Source organism: Lepisosteus oculatus, chromosome 5 (assembly GCF_040954835.1).
Source record: "Lepisosteus oculatus isolate fLepOcu1 chromosome 5, fLepOcu1.hap2, whole genome shotgun sequence".
Taxonomy (NCBI): domain Eukaryota; kingdom Metazoa; phylum Chordata; class Actinopteri; order Semionotiformes; family Lepisosteidae; genus Lepisosteus; species Lepisosteus oculatus.
In genome coordinates, this window is record NC_090700.1 from 762,872 (window position 1) to 790,655 (window position 27,784).

A 27,784-nucleotide genomic window follows, 5' to 3' on the forward strand; every position below is an offset into this window, starting at 1 on the left:
AGCTTGTGTCAGGACGCACGTCCTGTGTCTGAGTGCTGACATTTCCTGCTTAGTATTGCAACGCATACGGCCTCCATTGCTTGTGAGAGCCGGCTTACCAGCGCGGTGACGTCACCGCCCTTCCCTGTGAATAGCAGAGATCTCCCTTTAGCTCAAGAGGCTGGGTCCCTGTTGAGTGACGCCGGAGGCCCGGGTTCTAGTCTATTCTCAGTTTTCCCTCTATCTTCAGAACATTACTAAAAATAAGATGGACAGGAACACACCTGAGAGGACACAGAATAAACTCTCAACTTAAAGAGTGTTAACTAAATTTTCAGCTCCACAATCTGCAGTCATTAATGTGGCTATGGACAATAGTGTCAGACCAACAACCTTTAAAATGAATGAACAGATTTTAATATCTCATCTTGCTAGAAGTCAGAAACTTTGATTGACATTCTTTTATTAAACATAAGTTTTAAAAAAACTGCAGCTTTTAAATTAAATTACATTTTCCTTCATTTAAACATTTAAGGAACGAAATTCAGGAAATCAGAAAATAATGGGGCTGGACTGAATATTATAAAGATGAAGATATATTTTAAATATTATAACAAGGTCAGTAGCTTTTTTCTGAAAACATTTCTATTAACTTTCCAGACTGTTGAATGAGCAGCGTGATCTTGAGTGTTCAGAGAAATGTTTTAATGAAACACAAATGGTCCCAGACTAGAAAAGAGGCTTGTCTCTCAGTGCACAACTGCATGGCAGGTGTGTCACAACAAGTGTCAGAGCTTTGACTTAAACCAAACCCCCTTCAATGTGCTTTTGTGCTCCAGAAGAGAAACTACTCAAACACAACAGTATGACAGTCAAGCTTCTTTCTCCGCTGGCTTCTTTAAACTGGAGTACCAAGAAATTTAAATGCAGTTTGCAAGGAAGCTTCTAATTAAATTTTGCTTTGGAAATACCTAATCCAAAAGTCTCTTTTTTGGTTTCCTTCAGATACTTAACATTACCTTGAGTTTACAGCAACTGCAACTGTCACTTACGTACAGATTTAGGTGAGGTGACCACAGAAGTACAGTGCTTTTTTGTAACAGTGTGTGAAGTAGAATATCAGTACATCACCAGATCACATGTTTCGCCTGCGAGAAGTGAAAATACCAACAGTGAAGGCCAGGTCGACCAGCCATCTGAACCTTTCTGGGTGTCTTTGATGATCGTGTTTGATCAAGAACACTATTACTTTGTAAAGTGAGGATATATGTGCCTGTGGTATGTGCAATCATCAGTTCAAAAGGAAGACAGCTGATCGTTGTTCTCCCCCCAGTCTCTTTCCTCGAAGAGCCTTGCTCCCAAGTACAACCAGTAGCGTTTGTTCGGCCTCTCTCCTCCACGTCACTTGAAGCGGTTCCGGACGAGCGACGATGCGTCTGTGATCTCTCCGGGGTCGTCCCCACGGCGACAGCGGCAGGGCAGGAGCAGCAGGATGATCAGCACCAGCAGGGCGATGGCGCACACGCCCATCAGCGCATAGGAGATGATCCACAGCACCGGCTCCTGGAGTACTGGCACAGACACGCAGTCCGAGGAGACATCCAGCGCCGAAAAGGGGCCTGCGATCTCCGACACTGGGGACCCACTGCTTCCTGTCGAACAAGGACGCGCATCGAACAACACGCAATTAAAGACCAGGCAGGTGCTTCTTACCAAGATTTAGGGAAGATTGGGGAGATTTAGCCCTTCCCTTCCCAGAATAAAATGGCCAGAATTTAAAGAGCAAGTCAGTACTGTGCAGATCTACAGATCATCTGATTTTATAACAAAAGGACATCTTTTATGTAGTCAGAAGAAAGGATACAAGCTGGAGGAAAACATTCAATACAACAGGTTGCTTATAACTAACTGATCTGCAGATCTCATCCAGCAACTTCTAGAAGGAAGTCTGTGCATCAGCCACAACAGCATGGGGGGGGCAGCTTGTCCCAGGCTCCCACAACCCAAACCCAACATTTCTGAGAGCAGCTGAAGTTATATTTAATCACCCAAGCCAAACCTGTCCATCGCTTCGTATTTACACTGGAGGGAGGGGTATTACCCGGGCCGTCATGTATCTGGCATGAACCTCCTGCTCATCTGGGGCACTCAGGGCAAACCCCACCTGGACAGCCCCTCACCTGCGCAGGTACTCAGGGCAAACCCCACCTGGACAGCCCCTCGCCTGCGCAGGTACTCAGGGCAAACCCCACCTGGACAGCCCCTCGCCTGCGCAGGTACTCAGGGCAAACCCCACCTGGACAGCCCCTCACCTGCGGAGGTACTCAGGGCAAACCCCACCTGGACAGCTGCTCACCTGCGCAGGTACTCAGGGCAAACCCCACCTGGACAGCCCCTCACCTGCGCAGGTACTCAGGGCAAACCCCACCTGGACAGCTGCTCACCTGCGCAGGTACTCAGGGCAAACCCCACCTGGACAGCCCCTCACCTGCGCAGGTACTCAGGGCAAACCCCACCTGGACAGCCCCTCACCTGCGCAGGTACTCAGGGCAAACCCCACCTGGACAGCCGCTCACCTGCGCAGGTACTCAGGGCAAACCCCTCCTGGACAGCCCCTCACCTGCACAGGTACTCAGGGCAAACCCCACCTGGACAGCCCCTCACCTGCGGAGGTACTCAGGGCAAACCCCACCTGGACAGCTGCTCACCTGCGCAGGTACTCAGGGCAAACCCCTCCTGGACAGCCCCTCACCTGCACAGGTACTCAGGGCAAACCCCTCCTGGACAGCCCCTCACCTGCGCAGGTACTCAGGGCAAACCCCACCTGGACAGCTGCTCACCTGCGCAGGTACTCAGGGCAAACCCCACCCTGGATAGCGCGCGGTCAAAGATGACATAGAAGCCCTCCATGACGGTCGCGCCGATCACCAGCCCGCTGGAGGAGGAGGAGATGCCGAAGCGGTAGCACTCCAGAGCGTTGCCCACTTCCATGATGGGCTGGATATACAGCTGCGAGCAAAACACACTGGTTTGACACTGAGGGACTCCTCTTTAACCCGGGACACCCGCGCAAAGACACAGGTTTCAAAATTCACAGACTTCACAGCCATGGCTTTGCTTGAATAGTAACTAAATTGTGAAAGAGAAGATTAAACAAGCAGGCTTTGTTCTTTCAACACAAACCTTGCCATTAATACAAAACCTCTCCCTCTGCTGTCCTCTTTATGTGAAGTGTGGCTGCCATCTAGTGACTGCGATCTGCATCCGCAAACAAAAACCTTGATTTCGGAAAGGTGGAGAAGACTAGGGAAGCATGTTTACAGCAGCGGTCTAGGTAAACACTAAAGAGGGTGAGCGCTCCTTTGTCATGTGGCCTACAGATCTATAGTCTGTCACCAGCAGTAAATAATGTTTTTGAATCTGAGCATGATTTACATCACTTTGGAAATACAGCACCTACTTAATGTACAGCACTCTCACTGTATCATATTGAGACTTAATAGACTTTGAACTGGATCTTCCTGTGGAAAGCCAGGACAAAAAAATTCAGATTACTGATCACATTTCAGTTTAAGATTTTTTTTCTTGTTCTAAAAGAAGCATGCATAAAGAGAGAGAACTGTTCCATAGGGAATTGGAATAAATTAATCTAAGATGAAGGCATCACAATTTCCCAACTGCACAGTGCTGTCGAGACTCGTCTCTACTGGCGTTCACTCCCGGATAATACCCAAGTGTACAGGCAGGAGACGTCTACGCCAGGATATAAAACCAGCAGGAAAGGCCTCAGCAGTGCTGTGTGGGGATGCTGACAGCTCACAGACCCACTCCCGCTGTTGTCAGCAAGTCCCAGAGACCGAGGCTCCTCGAGCACAGACTGAACGAGTTTCCCGCAGACTGTTACCATCCCAGACAAGCCTGCTTCACCACGGACTTGTTGTTTTCTTAACCTTTCAAACTCTCAAACCTTGTGGTTTGGGCTCAAAGTATCTCCCTTGTAATTCAATGGACAGCCAACGAAACCAGACACCCCTTCCCCCTGAGTCTGTGGCACCAAGATCTTAGGAGGCTTTGTTCCTCCTCTGACTGCTTACCTGGGGCAGGATGGTGATGCTGAAGGACTGGCTGGCATTCATGGCCCTCAGATAGATGGAGATCTTGGGGAAAAACGGCCAAGGTGTTTCTCCTTTCATCCAGCACGCCAGCTTAGTGCCGGTCCAGAATCCGTCAGAGAAGTCCTGGATCTGTTGGCAAGATTGGGAGGGTCCTGCAGTGAAGTACACTGCCCAGCACTGTGACACAGATCCCTGATCCCTCAGATATGCAGTCTACAACTCTTCATGCCAGCTCCCATTATGGACAGCAGACGGTGCTGTTTTCAATGAGAGAAACCACAATTCTCTAAAACAGGTCCAATTTTTATCTCTTATTATCTCTTTTTTTATTACACCCTCTTTCATTCTTAATTATTCTCATGCATTCAAGCCTTGTGAATTCAAACATTCACACACTCAAGCTCCCAAGTATCACAATGGAAGTCAATTCAATAAATCAGAGTGCTTATAATTTTAGTTTTGCAAAGAAGCAAAACATAAAAACATATTGCAGCAAAAACAGTACAGCATTTTTTAAATGGGATTTTAAAACTTGTACTTTTTTAGATTCTTACATAACATACAGTAAGCTTTTCTTAGGATTAAGTCTAAATTGCAAGACTTGTACCACAAATTATTTTTGTACTCATCTGGTTCCAGCAATGGATTACCGGTGAAAGCAAAAATAGTCCAACAGCTTTGAAGGCTTAAGATCTGAGAATAAATATTCACTTAAGTAGTTCCATTTAGCACTATTATAGTTTCAAACAGAGCATTTAGAAGCACCAACTGTACCTTTGTACCTACTGTACAAAGCATCTGGAAAAGTAAAACATTTCCATTAAACACAGAACACAAGTCAAAACACGTAGGCAAGTTTTGTTATTTTTCCCTTTCATTTGCTGTTTTCCACAGAATGAGTCTTTAGCCTTTTCTCAAACTATAAACTTCCTGCTTCTCTTTACAACATAAGGTTGTGAGAAACACAACTGAAATCGTGTCCCAGTCAGGGTTGGAGGAAAGCCGTTGTCCACAATCCTACCAGGGCCTCGCGGACGATAGCATCCACGACCGCGTGGAAGACGTCCTGGGGAAGCCGAAGCAGCGTGGTCCCGCTGTCCACGATGGCCTTGTCAGCATTGTACTGAGAAGAGGAAAAGAAACACAGAAATGTAGCAGGTTTTACTGAACTTCCCGAGCGAACAGGACTCCTGTGACTGCAGACGTATTCACACGGTTTCTTAGCCAGATATTTAGGACGGAGTGTTTGTGTTTTTGCCTGCTCTTTTGCTTGAGGTGTGTTGTGCTTGAAAACTGAAAAGCTCCGCTTCATTGTCATGACGAGACGTGACCAGATGCATCCTCAGGCTCAGAGGAATGCCCCACACTAACAGGCTAAAAGCACTGAATATTTTTACTCTTTCGCAGAGGAGGGTCAGGGGCACATGATTCAAGCATTCAAAATTCTCCTCGGCTCTGTCGAAGTCATCCCAGCAGAATCAACAGTGAACCACGAACCAGAGGGCACCAGCACAATTGCATTTGAAAATGGGACAACTAGGCGTGGTACACAAAAGTCATATTTTATCCATAATGGTAACAATGAAGAGGAAATTGCTGTAAAACAAAAGGAAAAAGACAACTATGGATGTATTGTCTTGGAAATTGTGCAGGTAACTCTTTCCTCCAATGAGTAAAATTTGTACCTGTTTACAGTCCAAGTTTAAATTCTGATTCCCAACTTCGAGCTTTAGGATTTCGACCTGGTAGTACCATTCCTCCTTGACAGGGGTGTACCAGACCGACCCTTGGTACAGGAGTGGTTCGATCCCACCCATGATCTGAAACAGAAGCATTGGGGTTTAGTTGCAACCTGTGAGGAAAAGTCATTTCCACACATTATAAAACTAAATGGAAAAAATGTTTATATCTTTATAGGATTTAAGAAGAGTGTGTCCAGAAGAATTAGCCATAACATTAGAATAAAACAATGGTACAGTACTACACCAAAATAAGTACAGCAATGCATGTGAAGTTTATCATCTGCAGATGAGGAATTACCCCCCTGTGGTTCATATTTCTTTAATTGGTTTAGCACTTCTGAATATCCCACTCGCATCTTGTGTTTCAAGTGTTGGTACGCATCTGTGACTCCTGGTATATCTGGGGAGCTCGACAGGGGAAACTTGCACTGAACTGCCATCTCCTCCTCTGCTCTTCGCTCAGTGACTCGCAGTCCTGCCTTGACCCTCTGAACTGCGTCCAACGCCCAGCTTAGAGACACGAGAGGCTCGGCCTTCAGGTCCGCTAATGAGATTCACAGAGGCCTGCTGCAGCAGCTCGCAGCCCAGGAGACCGGGGGAACGAGGGAAACCTGCCGGGGCAGGTTACTGTCGCTTATTTGAATAAAAAATATACTGTCGTCCGAGACATATTCTGCACTTGTGTCACAAAGGCAGAGAGCAGGTCGTGAGCTTAGGCTCTGGATCCGTCGACACCGAGGAGTCAGCAGATCATACTGGCCACCTGGGAGCATTCGTTTCACACCCGCTGCCCCTGAGCATGCCCCAAGAGCTGTGGGTTGTGGGTATTTTCATTTTTAAATGACCTTGAAACTGCTTCTTTGAACAAACCACCTGCTGAGGAGGTCAGAGCTGAAGTGCTCCAAGGGTCTAAAGCAGCAGATCTGGGGGTGACCTATCAGAGCCGCCGGTCCGACTGCTCACCAGACTCCCTCTGGCAGCGTCCGCGTCACTGCCCCCCGACACTCCCGCCCCACACATCTGGAGAGAGAAGATGTCCGGGATCCCAGTCTGCCTCACCACGGAGTTGAAGAAAGGCGTCACAGAACTGTCCGGCTGGAAGACAGACAGAGGCAGAGTTAAAGGACAAGACATGAAGCCCCTCCTCCTTTCTAGTACAATCTCACTAGTACAGTCTCCAGAGTCAGACAGTAACGGACTGGACAACTCACTTTACGTCTGTCCCCACCATGATTAAGGACGTGTTGTATAAATATCAGATCAAACCTGTTGCATACAGGCAAACTCATCTAGGCAAAAGCCAACACCAAGATAAAGGTTACCTGGACTGTAAAGGGTGTACAGAATTAACAGTACAAGTAAAAAAACTGACAATCCTTGCTTGAAAACTCTAATTTAGAGCATTCATACAGCTGAATTATCACATATGTCAAGTATGTGATCCTCCCAAACATGGATCTGCCTGTACCTGAAGCCTAAACAGTCCAATCAAATACTGCAAAAAGCATTTCTCATTAGAAAACATCTAAGTGATAATTTGTACAATACTCTGTTTTTTTCAGAATGCTGAACAGAAAGCATAGTTTTGCCTCTATAAGGCTTTGAAATACAGTAAGGTGAGGAAACCCAACCCAAGTTTACTTTTTGATAACAGGTTTTTCCATATTCTGTCACACCTTCGCATAACAATGCACGTCAGCCATGTGTCCTTATCACTGGAAAATAAAACGCAAAAGCACTGACAGACACTGACGTGGTTTTCTGTTACAATAACCACGGAAATAGTGCATCCATTTACCCTAGCCAGCACTGGGTATGCCAGTCCCAGAATGCCTTGCCACTTCACCCCAGGCAAGAAGAAACCTTCTGAGCTCAGGATGGTGGCGATATTGATGGTGATCGCGCTAATGGTTCCCTTCGTGATGGAAATGAGGTCGGTGCCGAGTTCCCCCACCCAGCTGCCTTGCGTGTATCTCACCGACACTGTCTTCCCACTTGGCCAATAGGTACTGGAGCTGAAAATAAGACAGCAAGGACTAGAACGTCTTCCAGGACAAAAGGAACTGCACATCAAGACGCAATGAGCAGCAGGTCGGTCCCAGCGAGCTGCTGCCCCTGGTCACCCGACCAGTGGAGAGAAGACAATTGGACAGGTGAGGATTAAGAGACCAGGGAGCAGATGCGTCTGAGGCTGGTGAGCATCTGCCATCTGGACACTGAGGGTCGAGCCTCACCACAGGGGGAAGGAGGCGACTGACCAGGAACTGGCGACCCTGCTCGTGACTTTCGGGTTTCGGGCAGAATTTATCTTGAGGCTGATAAGCAGCTTAGTTGCCTGGCAGCCCCGACAGAAAGGCACCCTGGGAAGGCACCTAGTAAGTAGCTCGAAGAGGAGCTTAAGCTTTTGTTTCTGCGGTATGTGGTTGCCTGCTCTTTTGCTCTATTTTCTTGCACCGTAAATAAAAGAGCAATGTTCAATGTTAAGTTTTGTACCTTACTCCTGCTGCGTTTGTGTGTGTTCGCCATCATCCACCTAGCTGAAAGATCGCTTACTCTGGCACCCCAGGCCCAGAGTGTGTCTCTTCCTTGTTTATATCTGCCTCTCTCGAGGGCTCGGAGCCGCTCACTGTGACCACCTTCTCCCAGTCCAGGCTCAGTTATCACAGACTGGTAATGTCTGTGGAAATCAGCTACAAAATTATTCGGCGAAGCTGAAACTAGTAATATGCACAACGTGTTATCTTCCTGGACGAATGACAGTATACAAATATAATTCAAATACAAAAAGGCGAAGACCTTGTGCTGCTTACAGAGAGGAATTGAAAAAGCGCGAGATGTAGGGGTCTCGAGCACCAGCCACGGCAAAGTTACTGCTTCCAGTGTCAACCAGGATGTTCAGCTGCAAAAGAGGAGGGGAGAACAACCGTTAGTGCAGCCGTGCAGGAAACACAAACGCATGGTTCCTGATCACCATGAGGCTCATTGTACTGTACAGATCTAGACTGTCACTGCTGTTAAGACATACATTTATATTATCACCATTCAAGGTGGTTAAAAGTAAACGAACTAACACTGAATATTATATTGAATTTACTCATTGTCCAGAGAATATCTTCCAGACACTTTTGCAAATGAGACAATTCACCTGTACATAAATTTTTTTCAGGGGAAACGTTTTAACTATCTAGGAATCCGATGCAATTTCCACACTTCATAAAAAACAGACAGTACCGCTGTATTTACACCGCGCAGCTGAAGAGATGGCATCTCCAGCGCCAATTCAACAAGCAGGAACTAATGAGCTAACACACTATAGCAATCTCAGTTACAGACACCGAAGGAACATTAAAAGCATTTTTCATCATTAACAGGGCTATTGGCTTAGTGTTCCTCTGCTGCATTCAGCAAGGGAGTTTATTTTCCAGATAAGTGCTTTCTTAAATCTTGTTAGGCTATTTAACTTGCTTGCTGACCGCTTTAATTTGATGAAGAACAAACATCGGAGAAGGGGCTGCGCACCACGCCAGCAGCACTGCCGCCACACGGGAGAGGAAGCCGGCAGAACGGGGGTGTCCTGCTGGTTACCTTGCAGGCTCAACTGGGAAAGATGGAGCGCAGGCAGTGGGAGTGCTAGTGAGAGGCACATCTCGATGCTCATCAGAACACAGCGCCTCACAGCGCTCCTGTGCCACTTAAAAAAAATACAGCAAACCTTCGTGTGTGCCAAGGAGAGAGAAAAAAAAACACAGAAACGACATCAAGTTGCTAAGCTGAAAAAGTGGCACTACCCAGGACACAGATCAGGCTCACAGAGAAGAGCTCTTTTTCCTGCACTGGCCTGCAGCTGCAAGATGGAGGGGCTACTCCTGCACATGTGTGGCAGGCCTGGACAGGCTGACAGGGAGCTCCGTTCTCATTTCTTTCCAGCCTCCCACCACCACGGCGATCACGTCTGGCTCATCACCCCTCATTGAGCTGCACCGCTAATTGGCAGCCACTCAGTCATAGTGGAGGCATCTGCTACCTGCTTGTACCAATTAGCAGATGTGAAACACTCCAGTGACACCTCGTCCTCTTCAACGGGTTAACAGATGTGGCAATTAGCGGCTCATTTGAATGCTGGCTCGTTTAGCAGAAGGATCCTTAATTACATCACGGGCAGGACTGCTTTCTGCCTTCTTCTGCAGCCTGAGCGTGTCAGAAGTGTTAGCAAGGAAACCTGGAGTGTTGACAAACAGTGCCTTGAAATGCCAATTCATCCTGCATGCGCCGTCCCAGCCAGCACGCGCAGAGGCGATGAGGGTACAGGCTAGCAGAGTGTCAGAGAAAAGACACAGTGCGCAGTGCTTGTGTAGAGGCAGCAGACGAGTGAAAAAATGCCAGCTGCGTACGCCAAAGACAAAGAAAATAAGGAATTCATCTTCTTCCCCCCCAAAGATAAAAGTAGGCCAGTGCAGAATATCTCACTTCTTCAGTGAAACTCATTGAAATCCAGATTACAAGAGCCCTAATCCAGACTTTTCTTCTGAAAACATGATTACTTCATACAGGAGTTTGTCCTGCTCCAAAACAGATCTTCTAATAAACATAAAGACTCTGACATTTGAAATTTAATTTTAAAACTTATTTCAAATGATGAAAAAGTACATGGCCTAAAGGATCCCAGTCTCTCTGATGACTACTGACCCGATCATGCGCTTGTCAGTTCGAGCGAGAGGCTCTGTGTTACAGTGGTCAACATCCACACACGTGACACATCGGTTTACAGTTCCTCTAATGAACCTTGTAGAAAAGTAATGAGAACAGATCCTTTTTCATGACTTTACTACAACATTTGTTGTGTGTGTGTGTATAGCATATACAATTTCACTGATTTTGAAATCTGAAAGTCCTTGTAATATAACTAGGTATGACCAGGACTAGCAGGGCTCTGCTGAAATGGTTATACAGTATGCAGATGCAGTTTCACAGCTATGCTGAGTTAATATTACGGGCTGCAAACGTTTTTTGGGGGGTGGTGTTCCCCATAGCTCATTCTTAGCTTTCCAGGGGTAGGGGGCCAACAGCAGCCATGGGGTGATGCCCAGACACGTTTCTTCTCTGGAGTGTCAATCTGAAACTCTCTGAGGGTGGGGGGCTGGACTGGGCCAGGCCTCGCACTGAGGCTCTGCTCAGACACTAAAGCTACATGGTTTCTGACCTGTTATTTCACTGTTTCTAGCAAACCAATGTCTTTCAGCACTGACACTGTCTGCATCACCAGATGCTGGGGAACAACGCACAGTGGGGAAGGCTAAGGGATTCCACGGAGCCAGAGTGAGAGCTGAAGACACAGCTCTAGGCCAGACCCCCGTCAAGAAAAGAAAGCTCCTTTCAGGCCTGTGTGGGTAATCCTCATCAGCTGCCTCCACCGCAGCGGCCTGCAGGGAGTCATGTGGGCTCATGTGAGCTCATGTGAGGCTGAACTGAGAGCTTGCGCAGCCTGTACTGGAGAAGGGGGCACAGCAGCACCTCATGACCGACTGTGGCCAGAAACAGGCCCATCGCAGCTCCAGGCCAGCACAGAGCAATCCCTCCTGCCTCTGCCCTAGCACAAGACCTGGACCAACACTTGTACTCTACTGCACTTCTGTGAAGAAGGGTACCCAGGCTGCATTTACTGCTCTGCAAACTCCTGTGCTTGCTGGGAAGATATTAAAACTCATTTGCTGCAGATTATTTTTCTGTTTGCATTTTTTCACACCAAAGATCAAAGGGCGAAGTCTGTTTTCAGACCAAACACAAATGAAGCAAGTGTTGACATTTCTGTTACCAGGAAATCCCTCAACTTCACTGCTCCTGGACAAAGACAAGCTCTAATGATGTAAAAGAACTCAAGAAAGGTCCCAAAACAAGAGGCCAGTCAGCCTCTTTTTCTACCTAGTAGCTCACTGATCCAATAAACTACTGAGCTACATACTGGCTGTACTGACCACATGAGCTGGTCCAGCACTCAGGTACAGGTGTGGCAGTTCACTGCAGTCTCCATGGCCTCTACGTGTACATGACTGCTTTAATGAGCACTGAAAAAGAAGAAGACTTTACCAGCCTAGAGCTGCATACCAGCCTGTGGCCTCCAAGACGCACCCAGAACATGCTGAGCCCACGCCTAACCTTATCAGATCAGTGCACACCCCAGTTTCTTTTCTCTCCAGTGGCTGGCTATCTTCTTCCTATTCATACACATTACTGAGCACCATGTCTCTCATAACACTTTACAAATAGGATCTTACTTCGAAACAGGACACCTCTGATGAAACATCTGTTTCATCCTTTGTCCTCCCCACTAATAAACTCTCTTTTCCATGTCCATGGTCACTGCTGACCTCCGACACAACAAGGGGAACTCTGGCCTGAGTCACCATGACAGGGCAATGACCCAAAATGAAACAACAGCAGGCAGAGATTATTTATCAGATGGGTGAAAAAAAGTAACTTGAATTACTTCAGTAATCAGCTTTGTACAGCTTTGTTTCGCTACGTTTCCGAGTTAAAAGCACTTAACTTATAATTGCCTTAGGGGGGGAAACTGTATACATGCCAGATATCCAGTTGCGATTATCTTTAATCATTAATTTAACTGTAAAATGATTTACTCGTTTCGACCGCTGATGTAAAGCAGCTTGAATGTTTGAAAGCAAAAAATAGATTATACTGTACCAACGAGGCAAAAGATGCCCACGGAAATGCTGACTTCCACCAGAGTCGTAACAGAGTGAAAGGCAAATAAAAACTATCAAAATGTAATTTGTCAGTTTAGACAGGTCATTCTAAACTGTTAGGAGAATGATACGAGCTGAAAATGAGAGTGCACAGGAGGGGTTCACACACCACAAAGTACTGTACTGCATTTTCACTGGTAACAACGGTGCAAAATAAGAAGTTGAAAAGACTCAATAACTCACCGTCTGCGGCGGCGTTCCGATTAGCATCTCTATGTAATAGCCTCTGCCCGAGTCCCCGTTTAAATTCCCCAACATATCTAAAAAGTTCACTTGTCCAGTAGGGTCGGAAGCCAACGACAGTCCTCCAGAAGTGGCATTCTTCTTCTGCAAAGGGGTCAAATCTAAATCCACAGACGAATTAAATTTCCCGGCGAACAGTTTCAGAGGAAAAGTTAAGTGCGAGCAACACGTCCTCGAAAACAACACTAACCACAGAACGCGCAGCGTATTTCTCATTTCTCCCATGTCCGTCACAGCACAAACGTTTAAAAGACAATCTAAATGTTAAAAGAAAGAGCCAAACAGAACGTCAAAGTAACCTCCCCCCGTTTTCATCTTAAAGAATGATGAGAAGGGGCCGACAAAGCTGAGCCTGCTGTCTTCCAACAAACGCGAAAGATCAAACGCCACAGTCCCCAGGAAGGGAAAAGGAAACGCAACGTTCCGATAATAACTTTTTTAAGAGACTTTAATGCACCACTAATTAAACTGGAGAAAAAAAAAAACTTTTACTTTCTTAGCAAGAACTTCCTCAATCCCATGTGACGGATGTGACGAATCCCTACAAAGGGGCGTATGGCGATGGCCGGTTTCGGGCAGTGACGCTCCCGACAGTGGCTCCGGGCTGTCCCGGTATCCCAGTTTGCGAGTCTGTTTTCCGTGTGGAGGGGGTAAAAGCATTTGGACTTTCAAACCTGGTTTATTTTTTAAGTCGTTTTGAAGTTCCTGTGTGGAGTCCAATAGGATTTAGGGGCTCTCTACCACCAGTCAAAACAGAAAACCTAAAGCACTGGATTGTTCTATAACCGCAGGTTTCCCTGGAAGGATGTGCTGTTTTAATAACTGTTTTCGGCCGCGTTTTCTTGCTTTTGCTGACGTTTTTTTACAGTGCTTCGTAAGGAGAGGCCTCTTACATAAGAACACATTTGTATTGTAAATTTAGCTTCGTGCTCAAGCGTTTTTACAATTTGTTTATTTAACTCTTATATACAGCACAGAAAAGGGGGTGGTATATGGAGGCTCTTGTCTGACCTGTTTCACCATTCCAGTTGGCCTAAGCTAAATACTGTTCCAGCCTTTCATTCCTCTAGTTCATGTGCTTGTCTTGGGCAGCTCGGTGTTCCTGGAGATTTTCCTGCCTCTCTCTGCCTTGCTCCATAAAACAAACACTTGTTTTTGTGGATTATTTGGCCTCCTTTTGAGAGACTTCTCAGCTTTGCATCCCTTGTAAAATAAAACGATCATTAAAAATAAGCACAAGGTACTTTTTGAAGGATTACTTAGGATGTCCTTCACTGCCCTGCATGTATTGGATCTTAAATATTATTTATAGTGCCTTGCAAGAGATGCAGCATTTTGGCTGTGGAGCCTTCTTCAAAACCTTTACTTGTTCCTTTGCAGCCTACACATGCTGACAATGCTACCTACCTAAATTGATTTAGGTGCACAAAATTACAGAAATGAGGCACACAATTAGTTGAGGCTATGTGCAATAATAGTGGTTCTCTTGAATGCCATTGGGTATCCTGCAGCATCATGGGAGGAGCCCAGTAAAATCACTGGTCAACATGCAGTAATTTCAAGTGGGAGCTGCATCAGGTCACGTAGGCTGCAAAGGAACCAGTAAATGCTGAAAAGAGAAGAAAAACAAAGTTTTGGCTGTGGAGCCTTCTGAAGAACTAATTTCTCCCTTCTTTGCCTGGTTAGTGTATGGGCTTTCAGTTTTACCTGCATGCACGGGCTTGGGCACAGGGGACCACACAGCCTTCAAAGGTCTTCCGTGCCTCTGCTTTTGACACCCAGATGAACCAGACTCTCACATTATCCACTGAACACCCCCCAGAATCTCACATTATCCACTGAACACCCCCCAGAATCTGCACCCCAATCCACGGGAACCACTGTCTGTGCTGCTGAAGCACCAGACTTCTAGCAGAGGGTCAGTGCTGAGATTTGTCAGAGGATCCAGATTTCACATTAGATACAGCGGGGCTATATTCAGTTTGTGTAGATATACTGCACATTATTTACACGATATTGACTAAGTACTTTTTTAGCACATGATTCTTCTGTTCTGTGTTATCTGCATCTACCACCTACTTCTGGATTCATCAATAGGCCATTTGGCAATAAAATGGACTTTTGAAGATGAAAGCCACAACCACAACACATGCTGTCTTTTTGGTAAACAAAGTTTGAGAGGGTCTCTTAGGGTCTATTAAGAAACACCTGACTCTCCTGTAAACAAAACGAAGAGACAAACTGTTTCATGCGGTTTGCTGGCAACTGGGGGACCTACTGACCTTGAATTAGTAATGATAATGAACAAGCTTTTCTTTAGAAGCTGTATCATAGTGTCTCACCTGTCAGGGCTCCTGTGAGGGAGATCCTCTGTTTTTTAGCATAAATAAGGACAGACCAACAGGCTCACTTTTTTTATCCAAAAGCTTTTAAAGGTGTTTTTTATTTTTGTATCCAACAAGACTCTGATCCCATTCTGACACATTATCTGGTTTCCACCCAGCCTGGGTGGTGAAACTGAGACAATGTTATAATGATCTATAAGGGATTCATGGATTTCTAATACAAGTCACATTATAAGAGAAATACTATTTATTCAAAGGCCTCAGTTAGCTATTAGTCTGTAATTTTGATGCTATGGTTTATTTTTAAAACCGAGTGTGAAAGGGATGTCATGGTTTATGGAAAGCTACTGTAGTTAAAGAGAGAACAAGATACAGCAGAATTCTGGAGCATGAAAGCACATCACAAGCTGACCAAAGTGGTTATGTAGGTCAGTTAATGGAGTGACAGGATACCAAGCAAATAATGGAAGCTGCTGACTTTGTGGAGTCTGATTGCGAGACTGTGGGGCATACACATGTACTGTATATTGCATACTTTATATACAGTCTGTATTTACATATTTTTAAAAAGTGCACACCCCAAGATTTGCTATTTATTCTGCTTTGAATGTGCTTAATTTTTTTTTAAAGTATTTCTTAGATGTGTGTGAAGTCATCCTGAGAGTAAAGACTAAAATGCTGCAGGAAGTCAGCAGCAGTGTGTTTTGCTTCTTAGGTTTAGATGCTTTGTAGCTCTCATTTTATTTTAAAATAATAGATTTTTATTCTGTTTTTCAAAAACATATAAGACATTATTTCCTGCTCAGCTATTTTATATATTTATACGAATGGTTGCTTTAGACTGTATTTACAGTTTATTATTCCAATAAAAATGATTTTAGAACATGACATAAAATAGACATGACCATGGTGTTTTTGTTATTTTGTTTGGTGCTCTCATGATAGCTGTAGCTTGCTGGAAGCACAGACTATATTTGGTCTTGTTTTTTATAAAGAGAACAGACAAGTGCCCAGGCAACTAATCCCTTAGGCCCTTTACACTGTATATCAGTCATGTCTTGTGTCCTAGAGACAACCACGCCAGCTCACATTAACCCTCTCCTTCCCAGCGAGAGCACCGAATTGTAACCCAGGAGATTTCTGTCACAGTGCGTATGTGTAGCACTTTTTACAGAATTGTTGCACTTCTTTATTCGGGTCAAATTTCCAGACCATTTTGAAGTGATGTGTTGGTTTAATGCCATATTAGTATTGTTTGAATGTGTTCTCTCCCTGCCCTATATAAAGCATGGAAGGGAATATCAATCGCATAGCTTTCGGTAAATGCCCTGTTTGTGTTTGGACTGGGCCACAGGGATGAAGAGCTCTGTTCTTGCCTGTGCCAGGTGTAGAAGCCTCCAGCAGACAGCTAGACATACTGTACACCTGCATTCTTTTTGATTTTATAAGTTGTATTTATTAAAAATGTGGCAGCACAATGGTGCAGTGGTTAGTTTTGCTGCCTCTCAGAGCAGGGGCTCTGGGTTCAAATCCTAGGATGCTATCTGAGTGGAGTTTGTACAGTATGTTCCAGCTTCCTCCCAAGCTTTTACTGGATAAGTGGATTAGGAAATGGATGGATGGAGATATTTAGATGTTTCATGCCTCACGCTCAGAATCTCATTTTCTTTTAGCATAAAACCAAACGTTAACCAAGAAGAGGAGGGCATTTGACTCAGTATTACTCGTTTGGTAGCTTATTGATCTGACATTTTTCCTCCTGTTATTGCTGGAACAAGATCCAGCAACATGCTCGGTCAGTTTGTCCCAGGCACCTAACACCCTTTGTGTGAAAAAGCAACTCTTGTTCCTGTCCTGAAATACTCTTTCTTTTAACCTACCTGAGCATAAAGCATATCCACTTGGTTGAATTTATTAAAATTGTCCTGGGATTGGGATGCTTGTTTTAGGTTTTCTTGTAGTCGTGTTGGATCAACACCAGAGATATTCAGTTCCCTTTATCCCGCTGGTGTGTGACATTCTCTTTAGACACAGGAGTATCCTTGTTGCTCTTTTAACTCTTTCTAGGGCAGCAATGCCACCCTTATAGTGCAAAGACTGTGCACAAAATTCTCACAAGATCTAACTAGTGCAATGTATAACCATGATCATTACCTTCTTTCAATTCTACACCTTTACAATATACCTTATATATACTGTATGGCCATGTTAAGTCAACATAAACTACTTGTTTATATTTCATAAGCTTGTAATTTGTAAAACTACTGTGACATGAAAAAGCATAATGAACTTAATGTGTATTTTAAGAAGTATGTTTCCCAAAGAACAGAGACGTAAAAGGACAGATTTAATTTAAAAAAACAGTTCAAGTGAACTTTAATGGCATTGAAAGTGCACTTGCTTCCTGCTGCTGCAATGCCTGAGTCTGGCAGCAGAGGGCTCTCTGCCACCTCGCTCCTCCACTGTGGCCCCAACACACTGGAGAGCAAAGTACCCAGATTAGCGGAATGAAGTGCTTCACAGTCACTTATGCAAATCTTCTTTACTGGAACAGCGATTCTTAATCTTTGTGAACTTCATCTTTCTGATGAGCAGCGAGGAGGATAACGGATGATATAAAGACGACAGTAAACCCACTCCCCTTCAGTCTTTCCTTGGCCAGCCTGATGAAATACCGCCCCCCTCCCGATGCCCACGCTCCTCTAGTCAGCTGAGTGCACCTTGGCTCCTGTTTGACTCGACTGTCTCCTGAAGTGAAGGTGAGCACTTATACCACATTAAAGAAGCAGGTGATTGATTTAGGGAGAAATTAAACAAATATATTAAATATCGCGTTTATTACAGCCTTGAAATTAGGAATTCTTCAGTGTGTCCTCATCCAATGAAATCCAGCAGTTGGTCAGCATTTCAAAATGCTGAGACACTTTCCCTGCCAGGTACTGGCCTCCTGCTTCACTCTGTGAAGGACCAGAGCTCTTTCAATCGTTTGGTTAGTTCAGATAATCCTATTGCCTGGTCAGCAGTCAAGCCAGACCGCGCAGCTGAAAGATGTATTGTCAGACATGGCATAGCAGACATGGCAGAGAAATACTTCATGATATTTGATTGTCGTTACAGACACATTTTCACAGATTAAACTCATTATCTTCTGAGTTACTGTTGTACTTGGTTTGACGTTTTCAATTTCTTTTAACTCAATGCCTGGTCACATTTAAAGGAGTAGAAGAAACAAGCGAGGTGGATGTGCCTGGTCTCCTCTCGTTGGACACCTGCGGGACTGACCCGGCGCTGACCCCCCATGTCACAGTCTCGGGTCTTGCTGGGGAATCCCTGTGACTGCGCGCCTCACAAACTGGTAACACAGAATTACTGGGCCATCTCTAAGCCCATAATGCTTGTCTTAGACATCGACATCTGCCGGCATTTCCGTGCGATATCGGATACTGTGTAATTAAAGCCTAGGAGAGCTGGACAATCTGGGATTAAGGGGAATGTACTTTAATGAACTGGCCACATGTTTCTACCACAAATCTCATTTTCTGCCCTGGCTGTTTCTCGGGGGCTGGCATGATTCATCCTGTTCTGTCCAATTTGTCTGGTTTGACCACAGATCAAAGCGAGGAGCAGGGGTTTGCCTCAGAGCCGGGCACGATATCGGAAGGGTGGTCCATGAGTGCAGGATTAGACTGTTCACTATTCAAGCACCTTTTCTCTTCCTTCCTTATCTCTCTATTTCATCCTTCTTAATGTCTTAATGTTGTTTGCTCATCTCGGACTCTGCGGGCCTGCTTCTGGGGGGTGCTGAGTTCCCTCTGTGCGTGATTTGGGAATATCCCTGGATTGAGCAGCAGCTCAGTTTTCACTAAGACTGCAGTTACTGCTTGCATTGCAGTAGGACGAGGAATTGAAATACTGTGCAGACTACACAGAAGTGAAGGATCTCTGGTTACATTTTTTATTAGCTTCTTAAATATTTTTTGCAGTAAATCATAAATAAAATAATTTTCTGAGCATGTTTTCTTTTCTCAGTTTTCTTTGCGGAGCTATTTTGCACAAACTCTCTTTGTTGGGGGTCGACAGCACAAACTGCAGTGTTCATTAGTGCTCATTGGGATAGTAGTTGTCCCTTAAGTGTGTGTGTTTCCTGTGATGGACTGAAGTCCTGTGCAGGGTGCAGTGCTTCTACTCACTCCTCAGTGAAGGGTAAAAGCCAGCCCGGTGTTGCACTCCTGTCATCTTGTCACAGAGGCCTTCTTTACTTTGGTTTTCTGCAGTTAAAATGCCTTAGTGAATACTCCATGATCTGTGTTCTGTGAGAATGATCTTCTCCTCACCTGCTCTGGGCCCAGAGATGCTGACTGCAATGTCTTCCTCTCAGACATCAGGTCTTCAAAACTGCAGCTTATGAAAAGTGTGTCTCTTGACGAAGTATTCTGAAGAAACTGGTTATGGGTCTTAAAAGAAAGACAGATAGGATTGTGTAAAATGTTATAGCGTGGAGTGAGCTCCTGCAGTGAATAAACAAAGCCAAGATAGGAGATAACAGGCGGCAGTTATCTTGTCAGACACTGGATCTGTAACAAGCCATCGCCCTGTCCTTTCATTAATTACACACCTGTGACAGGTTACTTACATGCATGCAAGCACTGTTAAATGATTAGATGTCCTGCTGATGGATGGTCAGGCACACATATCTCATCTGTGGGCATAAGCAGCCACATGCAGGCAGGGGAAACACTATTGATCTGGACTTGGCATCAATTCATCTCAAGTGTTGATACAATGGAAATAAAAAAGGAAACGTATTGTATATGAAAAAAAACATCAATGGGAAAATTAGATTAATTGTTTGGCATGAAATCGTCCAGTCTTCCAGTGCTCTTTGAAACCAGAGAGCACCTGACTGGGTTTGTGTCAAGTGTGAAGAGCCCTTAAGGTGGGATCTTAAATTGTGATTGAGCAACAGGTGAGTGACAATACCACAGTTCACATGAATGACAGCACACAAGAATTAAATGTACTGAAAGGATTATGGAGTTTTTAATCAGAATTTGGCTTAATCTGCTTGGCTGAAGGCTGTCCTCCTGGCTGTAGGACTCCCTGCTGAGTGAGGAGTGGCCAAGGGGCAGCTTCAGAGGGGGAGATGGGGTGGAGGAGGGATGAGCACAGATGTACTGTATGTGAGGGAGATGGTGACGTCAGAAGTGATTCCGAATTACTCAGATGAATCTGGTTGAACTTAGCTGTTGTTATCTTTCCCAAACTTTAATTATAAACTTAATTTTTGTTGTTTATGCTTCATAATCACCCTTCACACTGAATATTGAGCATAATAGGTAATCTTTAGAAATGTGAAACTCAATTATCTAATATAAGGGACCTTATAATAAATTTAATTTTATATAGCACCTTTAAAGGTGGCTTCTCAAAGCGCTTATAAAACTCAAGGAAAATCTCACTTCATCCCACAAGCAAGGATTTGTTTCATCTGGACAAGAAAGAGACTTATTTCGAATTGTTTTTTTTTGTTACAAAATCATGAATTAAACTGATATCTTAGTCTTTTTGTCTTCCCTAATCATTTGTTTTTGTAAATCATCCTCCTGTGTTGCCAAGTCAGATGTAGAAAATGGAAAGTTAATGTGTCTGGTAAAATGTCATCCTGACAGAGGCCAAACTAGACTGATTCGTTCTGCAGTGTGGCCGGTGTGTATATGTGGCCTTGCTAGTGCTTTTATACACTTTTAACGCAACATCTTTCGATTTAAATTCTGCAATTTATGCATGTTTTTATTACTAATCCTCATTATCTAGAAGGTAAAAATAATGAGTCAAAATAATCACCAAAATCCTTTTCAAAGGAAACTTTAAGATCAGTATTTTTAATTTTCTATTTGCAGTTTTGTTTGTATCACCTGCATATAACGCTCCATGTTTTTCTAAGTTCAGATGGGCTTGCGGCACACTACTCCTTACATCTGTGTAGAGGTTACACCCTTCATGCTGTTTCCTGTTTGTTAACCAGGTCTTGATGCTTGTAGATACACTACCTTGGATTCCTATGGTTTTTAAATTTGAGAAACAACCTTTTATGACAGACCTTATCAAATGCTTTCTGGAAATTTAAATATGTCATGTCATGTGTTTTAGCGTTATCTAATGTGTTTGTGGTTAGCTCAAATAATTTTAGAAAGTTAGTAAGATAAGACCTACTGTATACTCAAGTTGTCTGTCTCTAAAAAAATCCTGATTTTCTTAGAAAAACAGATTCCTGCAGTACTCCACTAATTACATCACTCCAGTTTGAGAGTTTTATTCCTTATCTGAAATGTTTTGTAGGCAATAACCAGTTCTCAGTCCAAGCACATACATTACCCTGAATGCCAACCACATGCAGTTTGAGGCCTCATCTTTTATGAGGAATTTTATCAAAGGTCTTTATATGCTCCTAATGTATTCTTAAAACAGAATTTCAGGTCTTTTTCTGAGGAGCTTCACAAAACTTTAATAGATAACAACTGATAATACATAAATTACACCAGTGACATCAGGTTGGAGTAAGGGACAATTCAGTGGATCAAGGAAGTCCCCTGGGCAGGTCTAAGTTATAGTGGCCTGTTGTGAAGTCCTGCAAGCAGGGGTTGACAGAGTATTCATCAAAATAATTGAAAGAAATGTGTAAACAATCAAGGACGAAAGATGGTTTATTTTGTGTACAGCTGAAATTATGCTATCTTGACCCCTCATCTCTCAAGACACTGCTCTCCTCCAACACTCTAGGATTGAAATGCATTGAGATGCAACAGCATGGGCTGGCTCTAACCTTTTGAGCATCAGCAGTACCTACAAGTTGCTTCAAACCTGCATGTGCAACTACTGTACCAGCTTTCATCTTAACATGAAAGGCAAGAGCGGCTGAAAATAAGGGTTCTTAGAATCTGAGAGTGTAGCCTGTTGGGGATAAAGTATTGTAGGCCCTGGCCCTGCTCCTACCAATATTAAAGCAGGGAACTGACATGTTCAGGGATGATGTGCTAGCCTGCGCCTTTGGAAAATGAGATTTTTAAAGACATGTTGCTTCAAAATCGAATTTTAATCATTCACTTGCCCAGCTGTTTCTACTCCGTGGTGAGAGGAAGTTACAGCTGCCTACTAAAATGAGTTCTACAGTGGAGAGCACTTGGAGGAGAGATGAAAGGTAGACTTTCACATGACTTAAAAAAGGAGAAGAAAAAGGAGAGACTCACAGAATGTTTTCTGTAAAACATGCCCATAAATAACCAGGCAGCCCAGAGGCGAGCAAGGACTATTCAGTACAGTATGTGGTCACCCAAGCGGCGAGGCTTGTTCTGGTCAGAGAGCGTACACCTCATACAGGACATGCCTCTGTCCACTCAGAGCAGCGGCCAGGTGTGGAATCAGTCACAGCTCTGACTGTGGCAGTGTATCTCCACGGAAGCCTTCAGACAGCCCGGCTGCTCGACAGTGCACCTCATCATCCAGGTCAGGCTGTAAGCAGCAGGGGGCCACCAAACACGGCGCAGAGGGAGGCCATCCTTGCACGCGTGAGCTTCATGCTTATAGATGCCCAATGGCCGCTCTCTGTGCCATCAGGGGCGCATGATCATATACAGCAGCAGCAACCTAAATCAAACTAGTGCCAAAAACTGCTTATATCTGCAAGGACAGGTTTTCAGCACCCAAGCGTCAGACACGCCCATTGCTGCACCATCTGCCAGCACTCCTTCAGTGCTGTTTGACAGATGTGCACTGTGCATGGCAATCCTTTTCCTGGCACAGCTGCACACATTCCCACGGCAGCAGAGGACTGGCAGAACAGCCACCCTAACATCTGTATGCCCTGTGGGATCCGGAGAGCAGCACTTAACGTTACAAGACTTTCCGTGTACAACTGCTCTCCTCTGTGCTCGGTCTGAAGAAGAGTGTGCAGGAAGGGATACAGAGAGCCTTAGACTTTATCTCTGGGGGCCGGTGAGAGACGTATCATATTGAAGTACTGTAGTCTGTGTGTAAGACATCACGTTCTTCATTTCTGTATGCCTATCATTCAACATTTCTTGCTTTTCCCCCATTTGTGTCTGGTTTTCCCTGATTTGTCACATGAAAAGGATGTTACCAACACCATCAAAAGAAATATCAGGAGGCTCTACCATCAGATACTCTGCAGTTCAACTTAAACCTGTTTGTAGAGGTAGAAACCATTGTTTCCAGTACTTTAAAGTACTGCCTGGTTTTCCCACATTTTTGTTATAAACCTAAATCGGCCCGTCTAGCAAATGCCTATGTGTCTGCAGTTTTCTATATAAATATATTCCATCAGTTTGATTTGGTCACTGTACTGCAAAAAGACTAGATGAGAATAAAGATTACAAATGAGAGAGGTTCATTTGTAAGAGCTGTGTAAGCCTCTTGTAAGATTTAGCGTGATCTGATCACCTCTAGTATAACTGATAATGCACAGAACATCTCTGAGGGGTAGAAGTACAGTATCCGTCCTTCTGTCCCACAGCTGACCTGCTGCTCCCGTTTGCTCAGGAGCTGAACCGTCTTCCTCTGCTCCTGCCTGGCTCAGCCGGCTCTCTGTTACCGCTCTGGGGAGACAGTGAGGTGCTTGCTGTGTCGGCTGTGTGTGTGCACGTCTGCGACTGTGCCGAGAGTCAGAGGGAGAGCAGAAAGGGAAGAAAGAGGGGCTTCATACATTTTTATGACCACACAGGGAAGGTCAGTTACATGTCATGGTTACTAAGCAACACAGCGACCCTGCTCTGGATGGTGTTGCGAGCTGGAGGAGTCAAATTCAAGATGATTATTGCAGCCGTGCTCGTACATTTGTTAACCCAGCAAAACCCCTTTCCTTCAGAGCCTTTGGGCTGAGCAGTGAAGGGGGGCTGAGAGTTTAAAGGTGCTTGGAGCCTGCAAGGTAATGACGAGATTTCCAGCTTCTAAGACCCACTTTTTATTATTTCTCCCTGTCTAGCTCTTCCTTTTCTTGCCACCCAGTTTTACAACTGTTTTGAGCACCCTTGTGGGCTAAATTTCCTCCATCTGGAGTGCAGCTGCTTCTGCTGACAAAAGGTTGCAGTCTTCGCCAATAATGAGATTAAATATGAGGGTGAAAAGCAGTGCTCCCGATTTCAAATGAAGTATTATAACTGAACACAGTTATAGTCAGCAGTCTAAGGTCTGCAGGCTTATTTTTCCACATAGTTTCCATTACGTTCCACATGTCTGCCTTGATCGCATCATGAAAGAGCACTTCACCAGCGACCTACCGCTGTCCTGTCACCCCCTGATTGAAATGGGGCCCCTCTAGTGCTCCGTTCAGAGGGCTGAGCACAGGAGAACCAGAGGACTGTGTGCCGGATCAGGAAGGACACCCATCTCTTTTTCCCAATGGCCTCCAATGCTTGACGGCTTGTGTGAGGACTGGCCTCATCTCATTGCAGTGACACCTCCCGCTGGTTCACAGGTGGCCTTGCTGTGGTGCTCAGACCCCCCCTTCTCACTGCACTCGCTGTGCGCACACTGACAGCGCCTCCTGCTTTACCTGCTTCACCTGCTACAGACGGGACTCAGTCTCACACATAGCCCTGTGTGCCCTCATGGTGGGAAACAATGGACAATGGAGTCGTTTTTGGAGACATGTCGATTTCGACTGCCATTAAACGCTTGTGCAAAAGAAGTTGGGAGCATCACTTCAATAAATTGTAATTGAATGAATTACGGCTGCAAGGATTTGTCTCACGCAGTAAACATCATGAGCCGTGTGCTGAAGAAGGGGATGCAGTGAGAACAGAAAGAGGATCCTGCTTCAGCCTGCGGAGCTGGTTCTCTCTCTCGCTCTCACTCCCACAGGGCCCTGTCTCTGCACAGCCAGCCCGGCACCGGTCATGTCATCATGCCCCTCCGGGCTCAAGGCAGGGCTGTGGGCCCGTGGGCCCAGGGCTGCTGTCAGGACAACCTGGGGAGGAGAAATGAGTGATGAGGACAAACAGTGAGAAATAACAAAAAATACATAAACAAACATGTCATGTTGGCTTTGGTTGTTTTGAAGTTTTCTTAAAGTCTGAAAACAAAGAAATATTCCAGCCTAAGCAAAGCTTGTTTTGCAGAGAATGGACAGGTGAACAGGGAATGGGACAAAGAAGCCAGTTACCAGTATCAGCCTATTAACATACATGTTGTACACCATCACCAGTGTGAAAAATACCCATGGAAAATTATCAGTGGGAGCATTAGAGCTATTGGTGTGAAGGTGGAGTTTGATTTGCATAATCTGTTGGATGTGTGAACGTTTCAAGATCCTGTGTTTAAAAGATTTTGTGTTTTAGACTTGAAATACATTGAATTAGCTTTTAAGATAACAAAAAATGATATCCACATCCCCTGAGCAAGATCTACAGGCTCTTGGGTTGTCTACCGGTGCATCATGAAGATCTACAGTATCTATTTATTCTTTCTTTGCTCTAGAATTCATGAGAGGGAGATCTGGACGTTACTTCTGAGTTTTGATTCACATTAAAAGGAGACTAGAAGTTTGGCTTCCGCTGCTGGGGAAATCATTCTTGATGTATCTTGTGAAATGTAGCAGAAATAAAAGATCTGAGCACTCTAATGATTTCTGTGCTGTCCTGGCCCCTGATAACAGGTGACAGTTGACTGAAAGGCTAGGTGGTGTTCAACCAAGAGATTCCTCAACTCCCACCTCAGTGTCCTACCAATGGCTGAAGGTTTGAGTTATGTCCTGTCTGCATTTTATTGGAATGCTGCTTTTCCAATAGAAAAAACAGAAAAAAAGTTATATACAGTTTGATGAGAATCAGATACAAAAACAAGAATTGTCATTATTTATTGCAGTTAATGTGAATGTTAACTCTAGTAATTGTCCCATAGCCTCAGGCAGACAACGCAATCTAACAATATACATTTGTAAGTGACACCTGATGGCAGCTAATATTCATTTCCATAAAGTCAGACATATTTTCCATTTTTACCCAGGCAGTGAGGTAGGCAGGCTTCACCTCAGATGGAAACAAGAAGGAAGCTTAATTTCCATCCCCTGTAAAGTTACAAATGTCATACAAGAACAACTGTGCTTTACATTTCACAGTGATGCATGGAACTGAATTCTTTGCCATTGCTACTAAATGTACTAATTATTTCCCTTGCTCTTAAGAGGTTTTCCACACTGGAATCTTATTAAGTCCTGGCCTGCTTTTTTAATGGTCCTGTTAATAATGTAAAAGGCCATAAAACTAGAGTACTTAATCTTGCTCTTGTAACATAGATGCACAGCTGAGTCACATTGCTCTCAAGGACCAAACCAAGGATTGAAGAGAACCATCTCGCTTAGCTTCTCCAGATCCAGCCTTCAGAAAATAGCTATCATTACAGTTGAAGGCAATAAGCTCTAACTTACAAGGAAAACCCCACATGAAATTCAGACAAAACTGTAAGACAGGATAGCAGACAACAATGCGCTCCTGTGTTACAGACAGAAGTTGGCTTACCCTTACAGGCTTTGGGGCATACGTTATGTCAATTTGCCCTTTGCTACAGACTGTGCAGTACGATCAGCACCAAGCTTGACATGTGGCATTTAAAGTGCTGTTGAACAGCATTTAGCAAGCTTGGCAAAAGCTTACATGCAGCCTATAAGCTTTTGTTTGAGCTGTTTTTCTATAAACATCTTCAGGCATGTGGCTCACTGTGTTCACCTTTTAGCTTTCCCATATAAGTATGAAACATACTGTATAAAGAGACAGATGTGTTGCAGATAATTATAGATCCAGCATTTTTCTTTCTTTTAATCCTGCAGACAGCAAGATCATACGCAAGACTCGAGAGAGCTCCGAAGAACTAGGGAATCCACCTATTCAAAGCTACTTTTCAAGACTAGGACTCTCCTTGGATATTTATAGTACTGCCATGTGCCTTGAAGCTGAGTGATTCGACTGGGGTTTCAGTGGAACTATGGAGTTACTGCAAACACACTTGTCAGTGGGTGTCACCCAGGAGAGTCTGGCAAGAATGAAATGCTACTCTGTGTTATATTTGGACCCCAGCAGCACTGTTTGTCTCTCTCAGAGCCATTGTTTGGGATAACAAAGGGGATCATTTTACTGCACTTAAGACTTTTCTATTCTGAGCTCATAGGCTGCATAGCGTGAGGAAATCTGAGCCACATAAAGAGAAGAAAGTTCGGCGTTGCAGTAATGGTGGGGGCCTGCTGCTTCACTGCAAGAGATGCCTCACTTCAGACGAGCTCTGACACCAAGGCCCTGCCTTTCTGAATTACAACCCCCCCTGCTGGAGTCCTGAAGTGGAACTCTTGCCAAACTGCTGGATGGCCTGAAAAACTGTTGCCACCAATTATTTCTACTGTTGTCTCTCTGTCCAAACTGACTTTCTCCAGTGAAATATCTGGAAATGGTGAATTAAAAGTTGACTGCAAAGTGTGTGTACAGTATGCAGACACAGTGGCAGCATTTCCAAAGCACAGGCAAGAGCATTGCCACTGGAGCTGTGCTCCAGGTTATCTCTGCCTCACCATGGCAATTAAAAACATTAGACTATTA

The 27,784-nt window shown here is 44.6% G+C and overlaps 1 protein-coding gene and 1 long non-coding RNA gene across 2 annotated transcripts; one reads left to right on the forward strand and one right to left on the reverse strand.

Annotated features, from left to right (window-relative positions):
- Positions 1-392: 392 nt before the first annotated feature.
- Positions 393-13,451, reverse strand: bace2 (beta-secretase 2). The gene is made up of 9 exons (XM_006627867.3): positions 12,781-13,451; positions 8,647-8,735; positions 7,635-7,851; positions 6,800-6,931; positions 5,780-5,914; positions 5,116-5,217; positions 4,074-4,223; positions 2,820-2,988; positions 393-1,631 (listed from the first exon to the last, which is right to left on the reverse strand). Exons 1-9 carry the CDS (start codon positions 13,063-13,065, stop codon positions 1,381-1,383), a joined length of 1,530 nt encoding a protein of 509 aa, XP_006627930.2. The 5' UTR covers positions 13,066-13,451; the 3' UTR covers positions 393-1,380.
- LOC138239166 (uncharacterized) lies at positions 13,400-27,648 on the forward strand. Its single transcript, XR_011189596.1, has 4 exons — positions 13,400-13,490; positions 17,781-17,944; positions 18,403-18,540; positions 27,025-27,648. It is a non-coding gene; the product is annotated as an uncharacterized lncRNA (long non-coding RNA).
- The last annotated feature ends 136 nt before the right edge of the window (positions 27,649-27,784 follow it).